The sequence below is a fragment of the Anser brachyrhynchus genome, assembly GCF_964034855.1.
Source record: "Anser brachyrhynchus genome assembly, chromosome: 11".
NCBI lineage: Eukaryota > Metazoa > Chordata > Aves > Anseriformes > Anatidae > Anser > Anser brachyrhynchus.
This window is the reverse complement of record NC_137706.1, coordinates 2,043,202-2,064,448: the sequence shown is the minus strand read 5'-3', so window position 1 is coordinate 2,064,448 and position 21,247 is coordinate 2,043,202. Positions and strand designations below refer to the sequence as shown.

General features: G+C 33.1%; 1 protein-coding gene across 2 annotated transcripts; it reads right to left on the bottom strand.

Annotated features, from left to right (window-relative positions):
* Nucleotides 1-990: 990 nt before the first annotated feature.
* Nucleotides 991-21,075, bottom strand: CYP19A1 (cytochrome P450 family 19 subfamily A member 1). 2 transcript variants are annotated; one of them, XM_080607134.1, is made up of 9 exons: nucleotides 20,796-21,075; nucleotides 19,132-19,282; nucleotides 15,577-15,731; nucleotides 13,647-13,823; nucleotides 12,817-12,931; nucleotides 10,819-10,933; nucleotides 10,035-10,197; nucleotides 6,900-7,168; nucleotides 991-3,973 (listed from the first exon to the last, which is right to left on the bottom strand). In XM_080607134.1, the coding sequence occupies exons 1-9, from the start codon at nucleotides 20,935-20,937 to the stop codon at nucleotides 3,722-3,724; spliced, it is 1,539 nt and encodes a 512-aa protein (XP_080463260.1). In that variant the 5' UTR covers nucleotides 20,938-21,075; the 3' UTR covers nucleotides 991-3,721. The 2 variants fall into 2 exon arrangements, with proteins under 2 accessions (XP_080463260.1, XP_080463261.1); XM_080607135.1 differs by having other exon boundaries at nucleotides 6,927-7,168.
* Between the last annotated feature and the right edge of the window lie 172 nt (nucleotides 21,076-21,247).

Genomic DNA, 21,247 nt, shown 5'->3' with positions numbered 1-21,247 from the left:
CATTTTTATTAGATACTCTTCTTACAAGTAGCTGAGCCCTTTGTTATCAAGATTTTTTTCCTTTTACATCCACAAATCCCTATTATCTTCAGAATCACTAAAACAATGTCCCTTCTTTTAAATCTTTGAAGAAATGCCTTTACAGACAAGCAGTCTCATATGAACTTAAATTATTTACTCTATTTCTGCCTTTGTATTAATAAAATCATTTGTGCAATTTTAGATCCTCGGAAATTAGTGGAAAATTTGATTTTAGCAGATTTTGCATTTCATCCATTGTATCTGATATTTTAATCATCAGTTTATGCATCCATACACATTTATAAATTTAAATACCTTTTTGTGATTTTTTTTCAGATTGGGAAAACATGATGAAACAGAATTTTAAACTTTTTTTTTTGCATACAGATTTTATTTGATGATTGTTTTATTTTCTAACAGCATACCACATTTATGTGCTGTGAGCAGCCCATAATCACCGTGATGTATTAAACAGTCTTCAAGTTTGATCTGTGTGAATAGATTGAACATTAATAGAATAGTCACTTGATGATAGTAGATTTGATGTCATTCCAAAAGTCACCTACGTTTTTACAGTGCCTGGTAATAAAACACCATTTAAAATCAGAGTTATACACAATAGCGTATGCATATCTGAAAGATTTAAGTTGTTTATATCCACATGGTAATCTCTGAAATGCTGCTTCATCAATTACTCTTTTCAAACGTATTTAAGTATATGAGGAAGTGAAATGGGCCTTATCATGCAAATATTCATGCAAATAGACCACTGCATAACAGCCATAATAAAGATACGGAGAACTGGGCTCAGATTAGCTAACAGCTCAGATTAACTAACAGCTCCATTGCCCAAAAGTGGGCAAAATAAGGTACTGTAGAAACTAGAGGACCAAAAACACTATTTGCAAAGCATATGAGAAAGAATATACTTAAAATACAATACTAAATAATTCTGCAGGCTTGTTTACAAAAGGTAAAAAATTAAACTGCTTTATTCCTTCGTTTCTTCTGTAATTTCTTCTAATTACAGTAATCATGCTTATGAAATTCCAGCCTATAAAGCCATCAGTATATAATATATTAAAGAAATCAAAGCAGCATGCATTTTCCTGTCTACATGATTTCATATAATTATTTTAAAATTTGAAGATAAACATAGTTTATTAGTTCCAACCTTGAGAAAAAAAATCATTCTGAGAGACCTATAATTATGAGATGGAAAACCAGAGAGTAAATTATCGCTATTCAAAATGTTTGTGTCTGAAATAAATGAAGATGCACAGTGTATATAAAGTGATAGTTTATTCCCAAGCAAAAGAAGGTTCAGTGGATTTTTTTTTTAAAGTTCTTATTCAGATGAGAAATTCATGGCCATCAAAGCACTCTTTTTGGTGTTTTATGATACAGAATGAGGAAGAATAGGGTTTAATTTGGATGCTACCCTCCACCTGCTTCTTTTTTCCAACCAACTATATTTCTTAGTTTAAAACTTACAGTGTATGTAGAAATAGAGATTACATTAGGTATTGCAAATGTTCATGCCACTCAATCACTTAATGACTAAAAAAATGGAAATCTTGTTTATATGCATGTTCAAATATACAATTTTGTCTGTATTTACAAGTGGTATGGGACTTCACTGTTGTGTCATTTTTGGGTACTATGCCAATGCTACAGAGAAAGCTTTAAAAGTAACCTACCTACAATAAATTATTCCACTTTCAAGTTTGATTAAAAAAAATAATACAATCCTGTAAAAAACTTCCGTGCTGTTTCAGAAATAACCTAGATGTTCAGCTCTTCTTGATCACCAATTCCAACCTGACCTAATTCATTACCCTTGGCTGGAACAAACATTTATTTGTTGGTTGTGTGTAGTTTTTATATGCTACTGAATAGGTGGTCTTCTGCCAGACCTGTACCTGAGAGCAGTGTCTGAGGGATCAGACTAATTAACATTATTAAGTTTTCTAAGCAAGGACATAAACAATTTTTCTTTTTTCTGTTTATAGTTTAAGTGACTTTGGAGAAAAAGATTAATATAAACCTATTGTTTGTTGCTTGGTTTTATCAAGAGGCTTTATCCTGAAACCCCCTTTTTTTAGGTTACACAGCATGAACACTGAAGCTTACCAAAAATCGAAAGTTTCTTTCAAGGATTGTTGTCAGTAAACCAGGGAGGTCTTTTCCTTCTTCACCAAATAAACAACTTATCATTAGGCTAGTAGAGATACCAATAAATGACAAGGTATATTCCACAGATTTCAAGATATTTTAATTTCCATTTTCAAGAAGAAATGTGGGTAGTTATCTAGTTCTCCTGTAAAGGACCACATATAAAACTAAGCCTAATTTTAATATTAGTAATAATAAAAAAAAGGAAAAAAAAACCCCACAAATTTTAAAAAGTGTTTTTGAAAAATCTACTTGTTGCTTCAGAACTTTCCTCCTTTGCTACTACAAAACTCTGAGCAGTACCCTGTGAGACTTGCATCTTACCTTGAGTAGAGGAGTGCAGCCCACCCATTTGACCTTACTGTATTTAAAAAAAAAAAAAAAAAAGACTGGCTCTTGAGCAAGAGTATATGGAGAAAGATGCTTGAGAGCAGGAGAAGCAGTAAGAGCTATGTGGATAATTAGGGAGGGATTTTCACTCCTGCTGTGTAGTGTGGGGATATGGGAACAACTCTAAATCTTACTATGAAGTAGAACTGCAATTAAAAACAGATTGAAACAGTATTTGGTACTACTTAAGCAGCTTAGGGAGAGTTTGAACTTATTCCCCAAACTGAAGCAAGATGGGAAGTTTAGTCAGAAATAGAGCTGTGGGCATTGCCCCACTCCTTCCATGTATGATACTAATGGTAATGTTTCATATTAATTACTTTATTCTAAGCTGGTCATTCCTAAAATGTTTACAGACCCTCTTAAACATAATCTGTAGCAGAACACTGGATTTTAAAAGTATAGAACAGTTTTCTCAACTGTTCAATTTCTTGGTTCTCTGAAAATTACAATCAGTCTATCTAACACTAAGTCCTTGGTATCTGCTTAATATAACAGCAAAACACAGTAAATAAATGTTTCGAATGACTTTTTACAAACTTTTTTCAGAACTTAAATATATTCTAAATATTGTAGAGGACATTATTGCAGATATGTTAATACATGTATTTTTTTTTTTGTGTGACAGCGTTATGCATTTTAAATTGTTTCATATTCTTAAAGTCAAATTTAGTATTATTCAGATGTGTTTGAAAACAGATGACTAGAACTTTCACAGTAAGTAAGTACTGCTAAGTTCAACTTGGGGACAGAAGGTAACAAACCCAGAAATGACCCCTGGAATTTAGCACGCATCAGGCATGTGATTTTGACCCCCAAAGGTCTGACTTTGCACCATTTGAAAAGTGAGATGTGACTTCATCTGAACTTGACAGTTTTAAAAAGTAGTCAGGAGTCCTGTGTATAGTGTGGTGTCACCTGACAACAGGACTATTTTGCAAATTGGTCTTATTTTATTACATTGAAGTTATGGCCAGAACTTTAGTTCTATTGTATGGGCGGAACAGCTGGTCACTTGGAGCTGTAGTGATTTAGGGGCAACAAAATGCTTTACATTATATCTTTACCTAGGAACGAGGGGCATTTCTTAAAGTGACTGGCTGAGAATGCTCTCTAACTTTAATGCTGATTCTTTTTAGTCACTCTGCTTCTTGTTTGTGTTTCTTCTTGGTGTAAAAACCATTTCCAGCAGAGGCTGCCTTTCTATTGGGTGCATGGATAAGTCATTGTTTTTCTGGATGTTGTTAAGTCCTCTTCCTTTCATTGTCTGTACTCTGCACCGTCTCAGAAGAGTCACCAGAATTGCTTTCATCATTACCATGGCAATAAACTTTCCTACACAGCCCCGAGGGCCAAATCCAAACGGTTGAAAATAGCGTGAAGGAACCTGCACAGAATAACACGAGGAATAAACTTTAAGGCATTTTTTTCTTCACAAAAGTAGCTAAAAAGATTATGGCAATCTATAGGAAATATATTCTTTGGAGGGAAAAAAAAGTGTGAAAGAATCTCTTAGGAAAAATTACTTCTTTCCTTGTACCCAAGCTATATCTTTACCTCATGTATTCTTGCTTTTTCTGTTACCCTTTACGCCGAACAGTCCTCCTGCTCAAGTCAGTCCAAAAACAGAAATGACTACAGAAATACAGGAGGTATGCCAATTCAAATACTAAAGTAGCAGCAAATGTAAAATTTAAGCATTTGAATTCTGCCATATATTTCAGTCTGTTCATCCTGTGAACTATAGGGATTTTACCATAGGCTCTGAAGTAGTGAAAGTTTCACTCTAATGTACATTAAAGTTCATTAAAAACTTTTTCAGAAAAAGTTCATCACAATGTTCATGAAAGTCTAAGCTAAAGACTGATGCCTTAACTAACATTAATCGCATCACTATACACCTACTACAATTATGAAAAAGCTAGTGTTTCTGCAAATCAGTTTGTCATAAAATGTACTGTTGATATTTTTATTTGGTATTTAACACAGACAGAACATTTTATAAATGATTGTCTCCTGTCCTATCAAATAAAATGTAAAATGTGGGATTCCCACAACTGTTGAAGAATTCACAACCAGTTTCTGCTGTCTTTATCAACATTGAACAGATCAATTATCCAAAAAGAGTCCCTAAAACATGAAGATTACTGCTTATGATATACCAAGACACCAAGGAAATAGACAATTTTTCATCATTTGTGTAGTTTAAAAAAAGAACACATTAGCTGTGTTCTGATTTCCTATTTATTCCAAGAATAGAAAAGGATGCTTTATATTAAATTTTCTAGAAAAGTGTCCTTTTTCCTCATTTTCAGACTAAAAAATGTTTACTATTTAAATTATTTCAAACAGCTGTACTTTTTGAAGAATTATAGGTAAATAAGAATGTTTATAATACAAAGCAAATGCAGCAGCTGGCAGCATAACACAATGGCAAATGCACAGCTGGTGAAAATGGAAAAATATTTAGATTCTAACAATGTCATCCTATAAATAATGGTGTTGGTTGCTATTCACTTAGAGAACTGTGTGAAAATTGTACTTGCTAGAATAATTATGTGGCAAACATAATGCATCAAGTCAGTTAGAAAATGTGTGGTTAAATATTTGGTCAAGGGGAAATATTTTTAGAAGCAAAGTGTGCTTATAAAATAAGCAAGAAATGCATTTTGATAGAAATATCTAGAATGAAGACAATGGGTGGCAAAGTGAAATCTATTCATAGTGAATAGTTATTTCAATAAACTTAATCACTTATTCCCTTTTTGAATTTTCTAGTGCCTTTTTCCCTGATCTGTTGTTTTTAGTACTGTGTGCAGAGTTTGCTGTGGGTAATCAGCTAGCAGTTTAGAAACGTTATCCTTCATGTTTAGTTCTTGTTTTGTATGTGGCATATGTAGTAGTCCTGGATTTTTGATAGGGAGAATGTAAAGCTTGGAGACATATTTCTAGCTTGAACATACATATCTTTTGTGTCCTTATTTTCTTAATTATTTCTTTGTATGCCCATTTTGGAAGTATTGAAGTGGATCTTCTACTTATTCTGTTAAAACTGAAAATATTCTCTGTGGATGCTTATGGGTGCAGCTTCTAACATCTTAGGAAAAACATGTTTTGCCAGGTAATAAAACTTATTTCCATTTGTTTTTCGGTTAGTCACAATGAGAGTTATGACAGCTGCAGTGATCATTAACCCTTTAGCTTTAGCCCTATGCAACCTTAGTATTTGACAGGCCACTAGACAATATAAAGTTTGTATACAATGAAAGCCTGTGCACCTGTGATAATAGGCTAATGTTCTGCAGTTGAGATTCCTTTCACAGGGCTAAGCTGACTATGCCTTTCACTCTTGCATAGCTATTTGTTCCAGAGATCTAGCTAATTGCTTCACAGGAGTGCTAACCAAGAATTAATATTTAATATTTTGTGCCCTGTTTCTTGGACAGCAATATCTTTTATTTCCATCTGCACTGGTTAACAGTCAAAAACAAGGAATCAAGCTTGCCATAGAATTGGTCTATCTTCTTTCAATATGTTTTTAATTTCTCCATGTGATTATTGCTGAACGAATACATTTTTGGGAAACGATTTGTTTCATCAGTAATCAGAAGAGCAAAGTTCTGAATGAAAACAAATAATCTGAAGGATGTTTCCCAGTAGTAGGGGTTTACATGTAGAAAACAAAAGTTCACATAACACTGTTGATACAGGACTTAATGTAGGCTAAAGAAAATTCTAATTCTTTTGGGAGTAAGACTAAAACTTAAATGCTGTGCTGAACTTGAAGAGAATTACCTAGCAATTGCAGTACTGAGCTGGTTAAAGTTTAGGATTGCCACTTCAGCCTAGAAAAGATATTTATTTTTACTTAATTTTTTTTTGTATGAATAAAATGGGTGCTAGATTCTCTGTCTGTCAGAAATTGCCATACTGCTCCACCTCTCCAGAGATTCCTTGATTCCTTACACTACCTCAGCTCTACGTACTTGTGTCATGGCTGTAGCTCCCCAAAGCCTCTTTATTTTGGCCAGTATCAGGGGAGATAACTGTGTGTGCGCCTTGGATGTACTTCAGCAGAATTTTTTAATCAAGATTAAGACGTCTGAGAAACTTTTTGTTTTCAATAACATCATTATTTCTGAATTAAAAGGTACTTTTGATGGGGAAATGCCCACCTAACTCTAATAATAACAGTAATAAGCAGGATGTATCGCTAGCTTATGCACTTAGACAAAGAGAAAATGGACTTATGGTCACAAAGGTCTTGATTGAAATAAGAGGAATATATATTGTCAATAAAAATACCCAATCACCTGTAAGAAATAAGATGGCAAACTTACATTCTTCTCAAAATTTTCAAGAGAAAACTCATTTGGCTTTGGGAAGAATTCAAGCTTATGCATACGTCCAATGTTGAGAATAATGTTTGTCCCCTTTTTCACAGGATAGCCATCAATCACATCATCTTGTAAAGCTTTTCTCATGATCAAGTCCACAACAGGCTGGTATCTCATGCTCTCATAAATAAAATTCTCCACAATTTTTAGGTTTGGTATGTCATCACTCTGTACATCTCTGTCACCTTCAGGAATAAAACAAATGGTGCAAAAGTTGGTTATGAGTTTAATAAGTTCACCATACAAATGCCAAAATATTTTGGAAGATTCTCAACTCCTGAAATGGTAGGAAGGATCCAACATCATCTAAGTAGTTCTATGCATTCTTACATATTTGGGAAATATGGTATATCAGCATAAGCCCTGATTTATTAATATATGATATCCTCCCCTTATTTTCTTCTTAATACACCAAATCTTCATCTTGCTTTCTTAAGTGACAAACCTCTGAAAGCGCTTCTCTGACTTTGTGAGCCAAATACCAATTTCTTCGCATATCTGAGAGCAACAAGAAAAAAAAAAAGTTTTCTTTTTTCCCATGAAAACTGACAGCAAGTGGAATCTGGGAATAGTTTATGGATGGGAGATGATAATTTTGTAGAGACCTTACATTTTCATTGTGTTGTTGGTTTTGGATGGACGTACAGGTAGGTCCTAGAATGAAATTAATAATTTCAATTACCATGAGTAACATCCTCCTAGTTGCTTTTTAGCAGCAGTATCAGTGCCACAATGTAGTCCCAGTGGGAGCCTTGAACTTTCAAGCCACAAGGAGCTCAAGACCTAAAGCTTGACCACTGCAATGGTAGGTTTCCTGCATAAAAGGGACCTTTGCTAACCCAGTTAGTCATTTGCTTAAGGAAAAGTCAACAACATACTACTGCCTTCCCAAAATCAAGGCTTTCAGAAAGAAATTGTGAGGGTGAATAGTGGAGTACTCAACTCTTACAAACACAGTAAAATATGATTTATTACTCTGAAGGAAAATAGCAATAATGTTCTGCTATGCCAGCTCTTCAGAATCACCCACTTTTAGATCACTCTTAAGCCTACACATTGATGTGCTTCACATCAATATGCGTTACATAAATCTGGCCATTAATATGCTTTACATGCATGTCTCCCTGTAAGATTTGTAATCTTCCAGAAATTTTTAGTCTCTTTCCTAGTGATGGCTGAAAAATAATCAGCCAAACACCTTGCTGCTAAGTTTTCTTCTGAAAATTTCTCAATGCTTGCCTTGTCCACATTTGCATTTCTAGTGGTTCTATCTTATGTTTCTATGGGTTCTGATTTCCAAATACCAAACAGTAATTACTTTGTATTGGTTACTGAAAATACCTTTTATTCTGAATCAGAATTAAATTAAAACTTGAAGCCACTAATTAATTCTTTAAAATTCCACAAATGTAGATAATGCTCTCCAGACATCGCTGCTGTTTTAAATTCAAGGAACTGCAATTTTAGCTATTTTATAGACAAAAGATATAGAATTGTAGATGTTTTGTAGCTAGTTGATGAATTTGTGACATCTTAGTACTTTTCCACTGCTGTGTTACCTTTCATTGGCTTGTAAAGTAATAATTTTCAAATACAAAGAAAGAGTAGGATGTATCTTGGTGGTTTCTGGAATGTTTTGAAATCTGAACTTGAAAAAAAAACAACCAAAAAAAACCTTCTGTCTGTTACTCAGTGATAGAAGCATTACTTGGTAAAAAGAATTTAATGTAATGTGGAATCAATTGTATGCTTGCTCAAATAATATTTGTAAAATCAGAAATATTTTTTCATCAAAGCAACTGTACACTAAAGGTCAGATGTTACTGTAGGAAGTTAAATGTTGAAGACTTGTAACTTAGTAAGTTAGTGCTTGTCTCTTCAAACGTCACAATACTTAATGAAGAAAACACTCATTTGTATGGGTAAACGACCGTTTATTTTAGCAGAGTTCAAGATTGATAAACTCTGGCACATAACGATTTTATGGAGGTTTTCTTTAGTGACAGAGCAGAGGCTAACCTCTTGCATTATGTTCTATCTAGGTGCCACTGAGAAGCCAACTATAGTTATGAGAAAAACCCTTTGAGTTATATACTAGTGGAAGATATTGCTATTTTTATGGCTTATAGGATTCAAATTTTTTGTTAGTCAGTAAACTGATACCAAAGCTCACTGTTTGCTCGATTTATTTCAGTTCCAGTGTTTCAGTCAGTCAGAAAAATGGCCATGAAGAAGACAAAGAGAAATGCTGTCTCTTAGCTCAAGAGGCGGAAAGATGCCAAAACATTTAAAAAAAAGGTTTGAGATAACATCACAGCTCTTGCTTTGTATTTAAAACTTGAATTAGAAGTACCTTAGAAAAAGAGCAAAGGATTTGTTATACACGTGCCACTGTTTAACTGTTTGAAGTAAATGTTGAATAGGAGTGGTTGAAATTAGTTTCTATAAAGTTCAGTAGGATTGAGACTTTGAATGAAAGCTAGAGAAAGGGATGAATATAGATTTGGAATATTTTGATTGTCTTTTGAGTGGCTCATCATTACTACTTAAATATTATACTTAATACGGTTTGAAATCAAAATGGATGACAGCAGAATGATAAAAAAAAGTTTAATTTTCTTTAATGTTTTCTTTCTGCAGTCATAGTCAAACTTAGTTAATTCTATACATGTGTAGAGAAATGTTGATGATTAGAAGTATTTGAAATGAGTGTCTCCACTTGCTACTGCAAGGGAAATACAAAATAATTTCAATGGAGCTTATGAGGTGAGTGATGATTTGCACTGTTCTTGTTGAGGGGTGAATAAGTGCATTTTTTTCTAATAGCTTGTCAATTCTGATAAACCCTGTTTTAATTTGTCTTAAAAATATTTAATCTTTCACTTGACCTTGAATAAAATTGTTTACATACAGGGATAGTTCATATACTTTACAACAAATACTTGTGTTAGAAAATAATCCTTAGAATTTTTAGACTTTGAGTAATGAAAATTAGATCACTGCCCAAAAAAATTATATTCCTACATCAGTGACTTTGCAGGTCCTGCTTACCCATAACAGTTTCAATTTCTCTCATCATCTTCTCTTCCACTGTGGGGTGCTCCGCAATCAATATTAGCATAAAGAAGAGAGTCACTGACAGAGTATCAGGAGCAGCAATCATCATCTCCAGCACACACTGGTTCACATTCTCAGCAGTCAGATCTCCTCTGTTCTGGAAAAATTTGAAATGTTGGGGAAAATGTTGATTGCTGAACTCTGATGCCAAGAAAGATCTTATAGCAGTAGGATTGGATGGACCTAGAATATCTGCTTAAACAAAATTCAAGATCCTGACAGTCTCATATGCTAAAAAGCTTTTTTTATTTTATTTATTTTTTTTTTCAGAGAAAAAATAGGAAATCCATGTTTTAGGGGTTGTGTATGATCTTCCAGAAAAGCATGGGTTTGTTCTTATCTCAGATTCTTGTTGACTTAGTACCTTTCCCCGTGGAATCTGTGAGCTGTCAGAGATTATGCAAGATAGGATTTACACAGCTTTTGAAGCTTTTGCATACAAAAGGTAATATATCAAGATAAAATTTGAGAGTTAGGGAAAGACTGAAGAACATTCAGGGATAGAGTCAAGAGTTTTGAGGATGTTGTTTAAGCCATGAAAAACAAAATTAGACAAGCACCTGGGGGATTCTCCCAAACCAACTAATTTGTATCTGTTCATGATGATAAGACTTTGTTAGTTACATGAAGTCTGAGTTGTAAAGTCTGTATTGTTAGTGAAAGGAGACCGGCAGAAGAAAAAAAAAAAGTTAGCAATAATTTGGTACATTGTCAATACCTGTGCAAAAATCAGCTGGGATGCAAAATCCATGTGCTCATCTAACTTTTCAACGGTGGAAAGCTTTTGTCGCTTCTGTTCTATTAAGATTTCCATTGCTCCTTTCAAATCCTTGCTGAAAGTGGATAAAATCCAATATATTGATAAATATCTACAGCCTTTTAGTATATGATTAGATATAGATAGGATATGTTTAGAAACATGAAGATTATACTAATGAAAAAGCCTAAGAAAGGCAGAAATTTAGTATTCTTACGAATGGCTATATGGTTCTATACAAAAGCAGCAATACTAAGGGAAGATTTATTTTCTTCTTATTTCTTATAAAAATAATTTCTTCTTTGTTTGGCCTGAAATCTTATTCTCTTCTTATAGAACTGAAAGGAATGAAACCTGTCTTACAGTGAATAGAATTTTTAAAGATTTATTAATATTTCCAAAGATTTTTATTCCCTTCTATTTTACACTGTATTTTATTAGTGAATAAAATGAACTTAGCAAGAGGAATAATTGTTTAAAAAAATGCAAGAAAAATTGTACTATCTTGATGGTAGAGTTGATCTCATTGTTTTGTAAAGCAATGAGACCAGCAAGACCAGCAAGAGGAATAATTGTTTAAAAAAATACAAGAAAAATTGTACTATCTCGATGGTAGAGTTGATCTCATTGTTTTGTAAAGCTATAATCAGACATACTGTGTCAACAGTACGTATCTCTTTGTTGGAAAAATAGTGAAGTTCAGTGGTATTTATTATTTTATTTGGCGTTTTCAGTTAGCTACAGATTTGAAGGCAATGTTCTTTTTAAAAGGCTGGTTTTATAGGGGGAATAAACCTAAAATTCAAACCTGGTAGGGTTCTCATATATAACATTTTTATGTGTTAGAAAGAGCAACCCAACTTTATCAGAAGTGGTGATAACCTGTGGTTTTCCTCTTCATTGCTTTAAATTCAGAGATCTTTATCTACATCTTTTTTTTTCCTTTTTTTTTTCAGTATAGATTTATTAATATGGCTATTTTAATGAGATTGTTTTTGAGACACTAATGTTTGCCCACAAGGACTTTCTACTAATAATTGGGCCACTGCATTTAGCTATTATTAGAATCAGAGAATAAAGCACTAATCACTGCCATAACACCACTTGTATGTATCTAGTTTGTAAGAGAGCTGTCAGTTATGAACCTCCATCTTTCCCTTAAAGCCTTTATACTATATATCATTATCAAAACAAATTATTACACGCGCTTGATAAAAAGTATTTTTCTCTCCTTAAATGGACTCCAAATCCAAAATGAACAAACTCATTGCCAGTTCTTTTTATAGCTGGTCTTCTTTTGGCAGAAGACAGAAAATGAGAGCATCAAAATAGAAGAGGGGTCATGTGCTTTTGGAAGCACAACAGGAAGATGGCAAAAACCACTTATTTAAAGGAAAAAATAATCTTGAAATGGATTGTCATGCAAAACACCAACTTTTAGCACAAAAAAAATCGATTGTTTACTCAGAAATGCACATTATGGACACCAATAAGTAGAATTATACTGAGGGGTTAACTCTCTTTTGGGATAATTCCATGAATGTAGACATGATTTCTTATGTCCAGGAACTGACAGTCTGTGGCGTAATATTTGACTGTCTTTAAACAGATAGTTAAAGTAATTTCTCCCCATAAGATGACTTTTTCTTTCCTCTTTGAACTGAACCAATGATTTCAACTCAGTTTCATATCTGATATGACATTAACTAATGTTTTGGTGAGTGAATATGGACTGAATAGACATGGGCCTTAAATGGTCCCCTGAGTTCAGCCACTTGTAACATCACTGACAGATCTTATTCTATTGCTATCTTGGGTCTGCAGATAGCGGACTTCAGCCAGTCACCTTTGAAATTTTCACATTTTATTCTCTAAAAGGAAGAGAAAAATGTAAGGAAATATCTTCCTAGAAAAAAAAGAATCTTACGCAAAAGATTTGTAAAAACTATGGATACTTACACTGCCTCTTCATATTTCTTGCACAGCCAAGAAATCTTAAAAAAGATGTCAGGCTTTAATAAAAGTGCTTGCCAAGCATCAAAGTAGTTCTGAATCTTAAGTACAATGGCACTTTCTGAAAATAGATGTTAACAAACAGCTCTATAAAATCTAAGCTTCAATAGTCAAATAGCACAAATATTTCAGGAAAATTAATAATGAGTCCCCACTCCCTACTCCCACTAAGTTGACAGGTATTTGAAAACCATTTTGTTTTTAATATGTAGTAGATAACATTAGGAAACAGTTGTGGCACACTGCAGACAAGATACATTTCTTTGTAGAAACTCTTGGTAGCTAGCTAAAAGGAGATTGTGTGTCAACCAGAGCCAGTTTTCCACAGGAGAGAAGGAGCAGAACTCTATTGCACTGTATTGATATGGGATAATTTGTACATCAGGATATTATTTCTGTCAAATGGTTTTGAAGGTGAAGAAGTCATCAAAGTTCACCGGACAAGTTGTCAGGTGAACTTTTCAATGCAATCATTTAGTTTGGTGGAAAGATTTCTGTTTCTTACATGTATGTAATGTTGAGGCTGTAGCAGCCTAGTACATAAAAATGTTTTTACATGCTATTTGCTTGATTGTGACAATTTAAATATATGTATTTGAATTTATAAAATTCTCATAACTAGAATCACTTATCAATCAATTTCAGTTAATTATTTAGTAATATAACAGTATGTTCTTGTTCCATTTTCTGAAACAATATTTGAGTGATATAAATGAGTTTTTCTTGTTTATGCACTTAAGGTTCATCATAAGGTATAAAAATAAGGCTGTTAGTACCATCCAAAGGGATCCCTAGAAAGAGTTTGTTAGACGTGTCAAGCATGATCCGTCTCATAAGATTCAACACATTGATGTTTCCTACTTCAGTGGTCACTTCTTCTAGTTTATCCAGGTGATCAATTGTTGATTCAACACAAATGGCTATCATACGCACGAGACCAGGACCAGACAGGGCTGTAAATAGATATGTGCAAAAGGATAAAAAGATTAGCTTTCATACCTTACTAATAACTTATTCGCAATAACATCAATAAAAATCTGTATAACTTAAGTGACTGGAACAAAATGGTTTTGAGAGAAAAACATAAGCGTTTTGAGTTAGAATGGCAATGAACCCAAGGCCCAAACTTCCCTTGCGTCCAGTCACTCTGTATTTTAGGCACACATTTCATGATAGGTTCACACAATGTTAGTGAAATGTATTTGGCTTCATCTGTGCTATCTTTCAGTGTTGGAGGTATATATCCTCCATATCCTCATCTGCAATATAGGCACTGTGGATGTCCTGCCTTGCTTGCAAGGATGGTGAGCAGGGAAGTTAGATTGGGGATTCACAGGGAGGAGGACAGGAATTTTTGGAAACAATTCCTGGGTGCTCTTAAACAGCATGACAGATTTCCAATAAGCTCCCCACAGCCTATAGTGTTGCTGCAGACATCCTGAAGCTTAATCTAGTAGTAGTCCAGATGTGTTAGCAAATCTTAGTCTGTCCACCTGTGGACATTGGGAAATAGTGTCCTGATGCATTTTTTCCATTTTAAGAAATTAAAAGCAAACAAAAGCAGTGGTCAGTTCTGTTGCTGTGTAATTTTTATGATAGGCTCTATCTGGAATGAACTCAGATAATTTTGAATGACTTTGGAAATCTTGCCCTAGGTATTCTATTTAAATTTATTCTATGTAAATTACTTTTCCATATAACAACTTCTGTAATTGCCTAAAGGACATTATTTTATCAAATACATGTTGAGAGTAATTGTACATTTGTAATTAAGAAGAGAGGTTGTCTGTGTTGTAAATACAGAGAACTGGTAGTTGTAGGAATAAATAGAAAAAAAATGATTTCTTTCCTGTTATCTTTAACCAGTACAAAGTTGCTGGTACTTTTCAACAGCAAGACCACTTAGGAAAGGCCTAAGTGTCATACAGAAGTACAGATATCAACAAAATGGTAAGGAAGACTTAACCGATGATTTCTTTTCTTAACTGTAAAGCTTGCAGAACAAGAAGGCAACAAAGTGTGGTAGTTTTGTTAGGAAGGCTGTAAGATCATTGGAAATAACTAATTCTAATGATATACAAACACTGAAAATTTTGTATGTGGAAAGAAGGTGAGTCCAAAATTTACAGACTCTTTAAACAGTAAAATTTGACTTTATGTATTTTCTTATTTGATTTCAAGCTAATGATGCTAATTACAACAACCTTTTTTCTCATTACTACAAGGGAAAAAGATTTTTCTGTTTCTACATTGATTTCTAGCATATTAAATGGATTAGTAAATAGTTCTGCTGTGCAGATCTTCTAAATCAATTTCGAAAGTATACAAACTTTTTTTTTTTAATTAGAACAAGAAAAGTCTGAACCCAGTTAAAGCTGGGGTAGGAACTTCCAAATACATTTATAGGAATGCCAGTTGAGTTAATGTGAATGTTGGTCTTGAAATTTAAAAATAATTTTAAGTATGGTTTGTGGGCATTTATTTTTTTTTAAGCAGAAGAGATTAAGCATCTGTAAAACTATGTGAAGACTGTTTCAAATAGCATACCAAGCAGAATAAGCGTGAAGGAACACGTGCAAGAAAATATATTGAGACGTAAAGAGAGAACTGATTTTTCTAATTTAATTATGCAAAGGACAAACAACATTTCAGAAAATACTGTGTGATAGAGTGATGCAGAGTGTTAATGCAAACTGATTTATTTACCTTTGGTGAAAAAGGGTCGAATTTCTTTCCAATGTGCTGGGTTGTTATTAAATATGATCCCATTTTCATACATGCCAATGCACTGTAATCCAAGCTTACTCCCAAATCGAGAAACATAGTTCCAATGTTTCATTACATGGAATACACTTGAAGATCTGAGAAGGAAATGGGGGGAGAAAAAATCTAACCAAAATACAGTTTCATAGATTATACACAAAACATTTTTCTGACATTCTCTGAAGTGCTGCTTTTCTTTCTCAGTTTAGCAGGAGGTACTATGCTTGACACTAAATGTTGCGCCTATTACATAATTAAAAAAACTTGATGATAAAATGGCTTCAGAATTTGTACTAGAGCAATAATGTATTCTGTCTGGATTTAAACCTATTTTTCAATTAAAATACAAGTGATGACCAAATGATTTTAATCTGAATAGTGTATATATATATATATAGGGATACACACATATACTCTCAGGCAATGACCAATGTCAGATGTTTCAGAAGACGGGGTAAAATAATGAGTTACATACATTCTTGTATAATATTTTTTTTTCTAACATTAGATCAATGATATAAATTGATTTATTATTTTGATATTTGATTTTTGTTTCCTTTAAAAATTTCTGACATACTATATAATACAATCCTACTGACAGTCGGTGTGTGCTTTTTAAAATCACTACAGGAGTATTCCTCAGACTCTCAAGTTTATACCAGAGGCAGGAAAACACTGCCCTACAAAAATTTCTGATTGTATTTTGAGCAAAACTATGAGGGCTAAGGTACATATTGTAAAGAATGAAGTGGTAGAACTGAAGGCAATGTGTTTAACATCCATGTACATTTCTAATATGTCTATGATAGCACTCATTGCAGTTGATTGCCTATGTTTTCAGAAGTATTAATCATTGTATCCTACCAATTTCCACAATCCTTGGCAAATATTTTGGGAAGAGATGTATATCTCTGTCTGCCTGTCTATCCATCCCTGCCTCCCTCCCTCCCTCCAATCATCATTCCATGTAATTCATACACTGGGATTTTCTGTAAACAGTTCAACACATCCACCCCAAGTATGACATCTCTTACTTCATTATGTAAGAAAAATTATTTTTCATAACTTGAAGGCAGTAACTTGGCAGATTTTAGGAAATATAATTAATTCAAGTATGTTAAGGAGTGAAGACAAATTCTGCTTATTTTAATGTATTTATTTTATTTTTTTTAATGGAAGACTTCAGAGTTTTCCTTTGGTGACTTAAAAATAACCAGACAGTTGACAACTTCATTAAGATGTGTGTTAAATTTCACCTATACTTTGGTAGCTCTTTGGTCGTTCCTAAACACACCTACAAAGTATTAATATACTTGGAACTTTTGGTTATGCAGCATCATAATTTTATCAAGGATAATTACTCATACATAAATCTATTAAACTGAAAAAGAAATTTTATAAAATCAAATGTGTGGGATGAGTATTCCTATATAGAAATATAATGAAATCCAGCATATATATACTTCTCTTTTTACAGTTTACAAGATTTATTTACACACATTCTGGTGAAGAGGTTGTGATCAGCTTTATTGCTTTAAGATATTTCCTTTAGAGGGAGCTAGCATTTTAGAAATGCTAGTGTGATGAAAACCTGATTAAGTGAAAGCTAACAAAAAAGAAGGAAAATCAGAGCACAGATTGAAATGAAACAATAAGCTATTTTCTATACAGTTGTACATTCTTTGTGGGCCAAATTGCAGATTTATTATATGGGCTATTTATTTATTTATTTATTTATTTTCAATTGAGTAAAGTAAATGGGAATTATTTCTTCACAACTTCATCAGTGCTAGGTTTTCACCATCATTTTACATGAGCAGTGGTAAATGTAAGATGTTACGTTGTACAAGCAAACAAACGTGGATTATGCAGCATGCATGAAGCTCCAGCCCCTCCAAAGAACTGAGCATACTCTTTCCTACATGCCCCAACAGTTGCTCTCTTTGCTAGTTTCCCTAAATGTTTTTTATGCATCAAGGAACATCATCTATGTTTCATGAACATGAAAAGATGGTATTGAATTAAGATAGTTATGCCCAGAAATAGAAAGGTGCAGGAAGCTCCTTTTGCTCATTCCATTTCATGCATCTACTCAAGGGACATAGAATAATATTTTAAGGATAGGTTTTGACATATGACCTTCTATAAGCAGATTTTTCTTATAAAACTATTCACTAAAGTCCTCCAAAAGACAACATTTCATGTAACCAAGACTGCAATATCTCAATATAATTAGATTTGATGGTAAAAATTCAGATGACAACAGTGGAAACAGTATACTTTTTCAGAAGTCGGGGTACGTTTAGTTTTGGAGTGAATTTATGAAGCACTCTGAAAAATATATTTTGTTTTTTGTTATTTTGTTTTTGTTTTGTAAAAAAGTTAAATACTAGTTCTCCATATGATATCTATGATTTTAAGTAAAACATTTTAAATATCTTCAGTAAAACTGAAGAAAAGTGATATATAGACTGTGAAGTCTGATGCTACGGTATGCTAAGGTTTATCGCTTTGTTTCTTACCAGCACTAGTGGTTTGTTTCTGAAGAACTGGTAATACATAAAGTGAAAGCAATAAGAGTTCACAGCATGTTATACAATCAAAACATTATATGCAATGTTACATGAATTAATATTTACAATATCTACATAGAGTAGGAATATAAATAGTTTTCCTGTCACAATTACCTCTTTTTACATAGGTAAAGATAGAGATGAAGCAGACTTGCTCAAATGGAAAATCCTGTAATAGTCCTCCTTACTGCATTATCTTTCATAAACTTTTACATAATGAGAGGTGGATATGCATTGATTGATATTGCTAATAAAAATATTGTGATTTATTACCCATTTACATGGTAAAACTTTAACTACTATTTTTTTTTTTCTCATGATCATCCAGAAGTTCCAATGTAAGCAACTGGAACTAATAAAAATGATTGACTGCATTTTAGTATTATGTTTAGTACTGTGTGTAATTGAACTCTCTGAGTAACCCCAGTAACTGGAGTGGAATTACTCATGATCCTGTAATGCTGCATTTGCTTAATTGCCCTGCTGAACTGGAGCCATAATCTTCAAGCATTACTCTCATTTTAAGGAGGTTCTTAATAAGAACACAGGAACTAAAATTTGATTTACTCCTGCACTGCAGTCAGCCAGTCAGGATATTTGATGTACTATGTAATACTAGTGTTAAATGGAATAAGACGAAACTGTAAACGTTTTTTTAGGATTGAGCCATAACTCTTGATCTTTGTTTCAACTAAGAAAATGAGATATTCTATTCAGTAGTTGTCTTTAGTAGAGATCTCAATAGTAGTCTTTAAAGAAACAAAAGATTAAAAAAGGATTTGTGAACGCTAGGAATTAATACTGTTATGTTAGGATAATTTTGCAAAATAATAACTTAAATTCTACTTTTGAGAAAGTAGCAAAAAAGGCTGTAAAAATATGAAAAAGCTCTTCATATTATTAAAGATAGAAAATAAAGATTTACTTGCTGATTATAAATGTTTCTTCACCGCTGATCCAAACTCTCACAAATTCTCCGTATGTCTTATTGTAGTAGTTGCAGGCATTACCTACTCCCATCCAGAGAAATCTCCCATGTGAAATGAGGGGGCCAATTCCCATACAGTATCCTGGCCCTAAGGAAAAAAAAAGACAAGATTTGTCGTCAGTGCTCTCTGGCAAGAATATATCACTCTTTTGGAAAGGACATTTTCTTTACATTACATCAATGTCTGCACTGGGCACCACATAAAATCCCATTATGAAATTCTGTCTTACAGAAACTTGCATCTACATCATTGAAACCTCATTTATTATCCATGAAAGCCTACAATTCGTTCAATATGGATACAATGAATGACATTCATTATTTTATACAACTTCAAACTGCTGCTTTGAGATTGTTTACATTTGGAAGAACAGTGGCTAAATAATTTTTATTCATTTGTGCTTTTAACAAAACCTTTGAGTGATCTTGGCTAAATTTGTGGTAAAGTGTCATAGTAACACCATCAAAAGTTACCTTTTGATGTAATTAAATATAATTAATCTCTCTTAATGTAATCTAGTTACATTTCTCTTAGTCATTAATACCAGAGTGAAAAAATAGGTATTTAAAGGAAAAAGTATTTTAGTGCCGTGAATTTAGGAAAACAGCATGCTGCAGTAAACTGGATTAATACACATTTAATCAAAGCTCTCAACTAAAACCTTTTGCTATAACCCATCATCAAATGTCCCTCTTACAAGAAAAAGGAGAAAGTGGAGAGAACAGGAGAGAATTTGCATAGTCATTGCATTATTTTTAAAAGGAGGTTTTCCTTCTTCACTGAAAGCTTAACTTGCCCTTACAAAGTCTGTAAAAACATAAATCGTATTCCATAAAATGAAACAAGTGTTTATAAAAACTTTGTATTTTATACTGTTTAAAAGATTTACAAGTTGCATATGACTTCACTGTTTACTAATAGAAATCACAAGAACCCAGATTATTTAAATACCTGTAATCTTAAAGCAAATTAATTTATTTGTATCTTCTTGTCAATCTCATCAAGAATTCAAATAGAAAGCATTACCTTTTGTGCATAGTTTTGCCTGTTCTCTAACTTTTGGAGAATTTTAGCACATGGAAGGAAATTTGGCAAATATTTTTTCTCTGATATTGCTCTGTTTTGGAGGGTCTCCAGTGGCAAACATGGTGAGGAAAATTAATAATTTACTAAAATCTAAATAATTTCCGAATTGATACTGTTTGCCTCTCCTAAAGACAATTCAGGAAGCTTTAAACTTACAACATATAAAATGTAGAAGTTTATAATGCACATGAATATATGAACATCTAGATTTCATAAAATAGTATTATATCTTTCTATCATATACACAACAAAAAGGAAAACTGAATGTCATATATTTATATAGCTAAGCCAGGTTTATTATGGAAGTGCTGAGGTTAAACGGAGCCTGATTTATTTTATCAGTTATTTTAAAAACATGTATTAATAATAATTACTAATTAATAATAATTAATAATAATTCTTGTTGCATTAAACTATTATTCAGTATTCCCCTCTCATTTAAATTTGAGACACACACACACACACAAAAATAATACTTTGACAGCTTTTATGTGATACCGTAGAGTTAGTTTACCTGGTATTGATGATGTTTCTTCATGATTCCATATTAAAAATAGAAAGCACATAAGAATGAGTATGGGCACTGTGGCCACTGGCATCACATCTGGTACTAGGCTGGTGATGTAGTGCATTGGATTCAGAGTTTCCAATACCATCTTTTCCAAGAGATTCTGCTTTGCTTTAGAGAAAGAGAGAATGGGGAAAGAGGCAGAGGTTTACAAAGCTTTAAGATACATGCAACTTTAGTTGGTACCTCTCAACCCTCTGGAGGTCCTGTAAATGAGCAAATTACTTCTTGAGGTAGCTTTATTTTATAATGAGACTGACTGTCGGGACTGCTTGCCAGGACAAGCTACATCACAAGTTGAAACAGACGTGCAGCAGACACTCTTTTGGCTTGGAGATAAGTAAGCTTTTCTGACCTTGATATTGAAGCATAGTTTTAGATGCTTTGGCTAACAGACC

What these genes read in the sequence shown, in the direction of transcription:
- CYP19A1 (XM_080607134.1), bottom strand. Translation starts at nt 20,937, where the DNA reads ATGGTATTGGAAACTCTGAATCCAATGCACTACATCACCAGCCTAGTA. An exon ending in TCTAGGGATCCCTTTGGATG is followed by an intron (nt 12,932 to 13,646) that starts GTACTAACAGCC and finishes ATCTATTTTCAG; the next exon opens with AAAGTGCCATTGTACTTAAG. An exon ending in CCCAGCTGATTTTTGCACAG is followed by an intron (nt 10,198 to 10,818) that starts GTATTGACAATG and finishes AAATTTTTCCAG; the next exon opens with AACAGAGGAGATCTGACTGC.